Consider the following 6370-nt stretch of genomic DNA (forward strand, 5'->3'; position numbering starts at 1 on the left):
GTGTGTTTTGTGTGCAAAGAAACTATCAGAGTGTGCATAGAAGGTATTGGAAAGTGTATGAGGAGCAGGTACCTTTCTGAGAGATTGTGTGTATTTAGCTCTGTGGTGTGTATAGAGGTGTGTAAGGGTATAGAACAGTGTGAATGAGAAGTGATCTGAGGGAGAGAGGGGGAGGGAGAGAGAGAGAGAGAGTGCAGCTGCGTGGTATGAAGGGAGTGTGTGAAGGTATAGAGAGTATGTGTGATGGACTCATTGACACCACACACAACACTGGGGCTTCACTACCATTAAAAACTGCACCTCCACCGTTTTCTCCCTAATCCGCCATCCAGCTCTTAGTTTGAAAGAAACTTTTGTTCAATTTTAGATCTGTCTGCCTCTCGGTTGTCTAAAGCCAAAGAAGTTGGGGCTGATATCGTCCTCCAGATCTCCAAGGAGAGCCCTAAGGAAATAGCCAGTAAAGTGGAAGATATGCTGGGGTGCAAGCCAGAGGCGACCATCGAGTGCACAGGGGTGGAGTCCGCCATCCAGTCAGGCATCTATGTGAGTTGGATGAGGGTAGCTGAAGCTGGTGGGCAGTTCCACAAGGAGGCAGCAATAAGGAGTGCTGGGATCTAGTGTCTCTACTAATATACTATGTGACCCCCAGGCCAAATGAGGTAATCTGGGTATTTCTGGGTTTTGTTTGTTTGTTTGATCTCACTTGCCTAGCTAGCATCCTTCCTTATCAGGTCATTGTTATGCTTAAATGAGATAACAAGTGTATATGGCCCTTGGAAGATGTTAAGAGGCCACCCCCTTAAAATGATAATATCTGTGATCATAAAAGCAATCCTCTTGGTAAAAAGATCAACAGGAGGAATGGGGAACCATGCCTTCGTTGTGTATGGGAAATCCCTATCTTCTTTTATTGAGGAAAACTGCAATCTTTGAGTCATTGATACAAAGTAACAGCCATTAATTTAGTTAGTCACAAAGGTGGGGTGATTTTTCAGGGTCACTGAAAATCCTGGCTCCTTGGCTCCTCCTGTTCTCTCCCAGACCTAGGAGTGGGTAAGCTGCCAGCACCTGATTTGCCCCTCAGGGACCCACCCATAATTTATGGGAAGTTGGTGGAAATGGGGGCAGAGGGTTGGGGGACACAGGGGTGGGGAGTGGCATGGATGGATCCAAGTATGAGGAAAAGAGGGGAGAAAGAAGACATTCTAGGTTGCAGCCCTATCGTGTTGGGTCTTCTGCTGGCTGCTTTGTTTTTTGTTTTTTTGTTTTGTTTTGTTTTTTGTTTTTGTTTTATTGGAGTTCAGTTTGCCAACATATAGCATATCACCCAGTCTGCTGGCTGCTTTGTAAATGTGATGCCAGATTTGCACGATAGCCACAAAGACCAGTTATCATTTTCCATATTTTACTGCAGGAGGCATGGTGACTTGCCTTTGACCACACTGCTCCAATGCCTGAGCTTTTCTTACTCTGCTGCTTAGGAGAGAAGGGAAGAAGGGGACAAGAAGCCAGCGGGCAACCATACTAGAATGGGAGGGACTGGGCTGAGGAGAGCGGTGGTGGCAGCTGACCTCCCCAGGCACTTCTGCCTCACCTCCCACACTGCTGTCCAACAGCTCGGGCTTCCTCCTTCCTTCTGAGTCACAGCTGGGTCATGCAAAAGGACACTTTGGCACCATGCAAGACCTTCTGGGGAAAGCCGACCTGGTACCCTGGCAGAGTGGCCTAGCCCCTTTCCTATCAGGATGCCCATGGCATCAGGGGTGAGGAAGTGGTGGGACAAGGGAAGAATAGGTGTCACTTTTGCTCTGTCCTAAGTTCCAGCTGGGGCTAGCCCACCCTCTGCTCCACTGTCAAAGATAACAGTTGCCTTGTGGCAAGGGGGAAAGAGAAACCAAAACTCAGAGGGTTATGAGTCTGTATGTGATCATTTGACCAGTGACATGTCTTGGGCACCTGCTGTGTCCTGGGTTTGTGCCAAGGACCTTGAGGGCTATGATGCATAAGCTATATCTATTTGTCTTCAAGTTGTTGGCAGTCAGTGACCCCCACTCCACGGATAGGTGGTAAAAGACATGGCTTCATAATGCAAGACTTTTTCTCCTCTTCTCCACTGCCTAGAGAGCATTGGGAACAGCTGGCATCTGTCTCCTGTTGATGGTGGGGGCCCAGTTGCCAGGCTACCTGTGGTGGGTGCAGAGGTAAATGTGATCCAAAGGGCCTCTGTAGGCCTGAAGCGAGTACCTCTCCTGAGTGGGGAGTGGAGCCATTATGCATGACAGATGCTGTAGAATGCTGCAGGCCACCCCAGCAGTGGGCAGGTTAGGAGGACATACCTGAGGGTCACTTTCCTACCAGGTTTGTGACTAGAAAATGTTTGAGAGGAGACGTGGCAAATGCTTAGGGTAGAATTCATGTCCTCTTGGTGCAGAGGTCACACCCACAAAACAATGGTCAGGTAGTCCAAGCATTCCTTTGCCTGTGATCAGCAAACTGCTGGCCTCCTGGCACTTTGGGATGGCCAGTTTAGCAGGGTTCTTCCTCCTTCTCACTAGCTGGAGAGGAAATGCTGCTGGGGAAACATTTCTTCTGAGAGAGTTTCTCACTCGAGTTTTCAGTGGCTCAGTCACCACTTTGACCCCACCCCACCTTTTCTAGTGGGGAGAGAGCCTCCCCTCTTACCAACAGTGTTCATAAGTCACAGGTGGTTTGTAAGTGACTCTGTGCTTCACTAAAAACAGAAAACGTGCCAAACAATGAGCCCGACCTGGCACTGAGCACTATGTTAGGCCAGCCGCCCTGCTGAGGAAGCTGGTTGAGAGGGTCCCACTGCTCAAAGGTGTAAATTCCAGTCACCCCCATGCTGCAGGCCTCTCTTCATGGTGTATCCTTCCCCTCAGAGATAGAGATTGAGGTGTGTGCCTCTTTGCAGTTCCACTGGTAAAACTTAGAATGGTTCCAGTAAGTGCTTGCTGCTGCTGACTATCATGAAAACTGAGGCAAATGAACAATTTTTTGCCTCTCACAACTCTGACCACAGTGATCCTCAAAAATCCCTGGAGCAGGCAACAACACTCATGTGGAATCATGTGGAGATTATCAGGAGAAATTTCAGTGTCTGGCCCACTCCAAGGAGGGAACTGGTAAAGCAGGTAGATGTGCAAGGAAGACAAAATCCATTATGACTGATGATACTATTGGAAGGAATGCCTCTGGGACGAAAATATTTCTCAGTCCTAGCCAGCTTGCACATATAAGGCAATGTTCAAGCCGTAGAATTCTAATGGCCCTCTCCATTTGCATGCAGTTGGTAGTTTCCTCACCAAGAGGGTGGTTCCTGAGAGCTTTGACAGAGTCTGTCTTTTGTGGCATTGACATTCTGGAGGAGGGTGCTGAGAAGAGGAGGTACCTGAGCCAACACCGGGTACTGAATTAGTAAAAGCTTTGAGAGATGTTCAGGGGCTGAAGATTAACCTTGTTTGTTGGCGAGATTCTCACTGGGGTCTGGAGAAACTTGGCTATTGCCTAGGATCTTGTGGGACAGTGGAAGGTACTCCCACTCTGCCTGGTCCTCCACTGGTAAAGTTTATCATTTCAGGATCTCAAGGGAGGATAACTCTGCTGCTCTGTTAAGTTTGGTCGACATGTGGAAGAGTTTGATGGTAGAGAAAGAACCGTATTCTCTGGAATATCTGGCTACTTACCGGACGCGAATGACAGAAGTCATTTTGAGTGGAGAAGCCTGCACTTTCTGATCTTCTGGGTTATCTTGTTCATATCTCCCCTCCAGGCTACTCGTGCTGGGGGGACCCTGGTGCTCGTAGGGCTGGGCTCCGAGATGACCACGGTGCCCCTAACACACGCAAGCACCCGGGAGGTGGATATCAAGGGCGTGTTTCGATATTGCAACACGTGAGTATGCTGTGGGTGAGCCGCACAGGGTGGTAAGTGGCCTGCAAGACCCCTGCATGGCCTCTGGGAGCAAGAGTCTCTCCTGTTTATTCATGAGGAGCACTCCTCTAGCCACACTGGCAGCCACATGTTATGGTAGGCATCTAAGGAGAGAGCATCACTCCTGGTTAAAAAACAGGGGCAGAGGGAATAGGAGGAGTGGGGGGTGGGGGGGTATTGAAGCGTGTTTTTCTTGGTGGTCTGCCCCTCATCACACAGGCCCTCTCTTTTTCATTTCTTCAAGTGGCTGGCTCTTCATTTTCCCCCTTTAAAGGGAAGAAGGAGGGAAAGGGGGACAGCAGCAAGAACTTAAGTCCCTTAGTTTCCACCCCAGGGCCCACCCTGAGAATGAGAGGGTCTTAGTTCACCCCACCTCATGTTGTGTGGCTCTAGCCTCTCCCCAACTGGGGAAACTTCCCAGGACCATCTTCCACACCAGTGTCCCTTCTCCCACCTTTACGATCTGTGGCTATTCCCTCAGCAGAGTGCCCTTTCCCCATAAGCTCTTGCCAAGCCATGCTGCAATGAGATATGGATGAATTATCCTAGGCTGCCTCTCTGAGTCTTATCTGCCTTTTCATAGTGGCTTCTATCTGCCTTATGCCTTCATGCCAAAGGAATTCTAGGCTTCAAGATAGACATTGCAGAGGGGTGGAGGCCTTTGGGAACAGACTCCATACTCCCAGATTGCAAGCCATAAGGTCACTTCTCTCATTGTTTGTTTGTAGAATAGACCTTGTAGAACCACAGCACTATAAATAATCACGACCAGGCCGACCTCGAGCTTGGCAGTTTGGGGGATCTGGTTCTTTCCTCCTGTAGGTTGAATGTATCACTTGTGATCTTTTACAGGTGGCCGATGGCAATTTCAATGCTTGCATCCAAGGCTGTGAATGTAAAGCCCTTAGTTACTCATAGGTTTCCTCTGGAGAAAGCTCTGGAGGCCTTTGAAACAGCCAGAAAGGGAACTGGGTTGAAAGTCATGCTCAAGTGCGACCCCAACGACCAGAATCCCTAATATTAATTGGGCTCTGTCCTCATCCTCCCACCCCCACACCGAGCCAGTATCTCAGGGCAGGTGGGCTTTGATGCAGAAGTTTCTTTTGAGTAGCAGAAATAATTAAAATAATTCATTATAAGCAGAGAGCCTTACACAGAGGAATTGGTGTGCCTTAAAAACACAAGTAGGGAGAGTTTGGGGGAATTTGCAGCCAGAGTGACCTACTTACTCATCCAGAGCAAAGTTCAGCAAATGGAGCCAGGTTAGGCAGGTGCTGGGAACTCCCCTTCTTCCTGGAGTGCCTAAATCAGGAAAGAAATCTGCCCCCTTGGGTTCCTGGTTCCACTGTGACTGGCCAGGTGGGGGGTGGGAGCTAAATTATGAAGAGATAACTTTATCCAGACTTGACTGGCACAGAAATTGATTTTCACGAAAACCTCAGTTTGTGACATGAAGGGTTGTCAGCCATTTTTAGAGCACAGTGTTTCTAGATATAAGTGCTGTTTAGTTTGATGATAAAAGGAGACTTTAAGGGACTGACCTTCTTGGGTCTAGGATAAGTTTTAAGTCAATTTAAAAAAACCCACGAACTGAAATCCCACATGAGGGCCAACCAGCTTGCGCATTCTCCAAAGGTAGAAATAGGGAAGTTCTCAGTACAGCTTGAAGATTGCCTCTTCTTCAACTCCTGAGAACTGTGTGTAACCTAAACTGCCTTCCCAACACCCTCCTCCCCCCACCAACCCTTCTGCAGATTCAGAGGCAGTCACCTGGGGCGGGGGGGGGGGGGGGGGGGGGGGGGGGGGGGTCCTTTGTCGCTAGGCAACCAGGAGGCTCCTTCCTCAGGGCAGCAGTCAAGGGGAGTCCTCCTGGGAGACCTGCCCAGGAGGGTTTGGCCGGTGTACCTGTCCTCCCCCTCCAGCCCCAGGCTTAGCATTCCCTTCACCCTCCCTGACGGTGATGATAGGCAATTCCATTTATTTCTGATCATTATAAACAGAAATCCCTCCTCCTAACCTGTTAACACTCTTGTTATCTTTTCTCTTGGAATGATCTCTCCAATTGTATTTTAATCATGGAGCTTTCCTCTGTAAACACGATTTGGGTCCAAATCACTTTATGCCCATTTGTGACTTTGAGATTATTAGTCAAGAATGAGGATATTGCAGCTGTGACATAACTTGGGTTGCAGCCTTTTAATCCTTGCCTTCAGCTGGGAGTGGAGGGTGAGTTTGAAGAGGCTCTGGCTTTCTTGTGACTGGGGAGAGCTGTGACCAATGCTTGGAATTCCTCAAACTGCTTTGGGTAATAAATTGTCCTTGTGGTGCCTGACTGTTGCCGCCTGTTTGTCTCCTTTTGAGGGGGGAATGGACTCTGGTTACTCATTTCATAAAGGGAAGTAGTTAGGATTTTTGAAAG

General features: G+C 48.8%; 1 protein-coding gene across 8 annotated transcripts in view; it reads left to right on the forward strand.

Moving 5' to 3' along the window:
• Positions 1-6283, forward strand: part of SORD (sorbitol dehydrogenase) — a 35013-nt gene extending 28730 nt beyond the window's left edge. For all 8 annotated transcript variants that reach the window (XM_072738399.1, XM_072738405.1, XM_072738406.1 and 5 more), the window contains 3 exons: positions 368-543; positions 3791-3912; positions 4804-6283. In XM_072738399.1, the coding sequence (XP_072594500.1) occupies positions 368-543; positions 3791-3912; positions 4804-4969 (464 nt within the window). In that variant the 3' untranslated portion in view covers positions 4970-6283. The remainder of the gene's footprint in view (positions 1-367; positions 544-3790; positions 3913-4803) is intronic.
• Positions 6284-6370: the final 87 nt, after the last annotated feature.

The sequence above is a fragment of the Vulpes vulpes genome, chromosome 15, assembly GCF_048418805.1.
Source record: "Vulpes vulpes isolate BD-2025 chromosome 15, VulVul3, whole genome shotgun sequence".
Lineage (NCBI taxonomy): Eukaryota > Metazoa > Chordata > Mammalia > Carnivora > Canidae > Vulpes > Vulpes vulpes.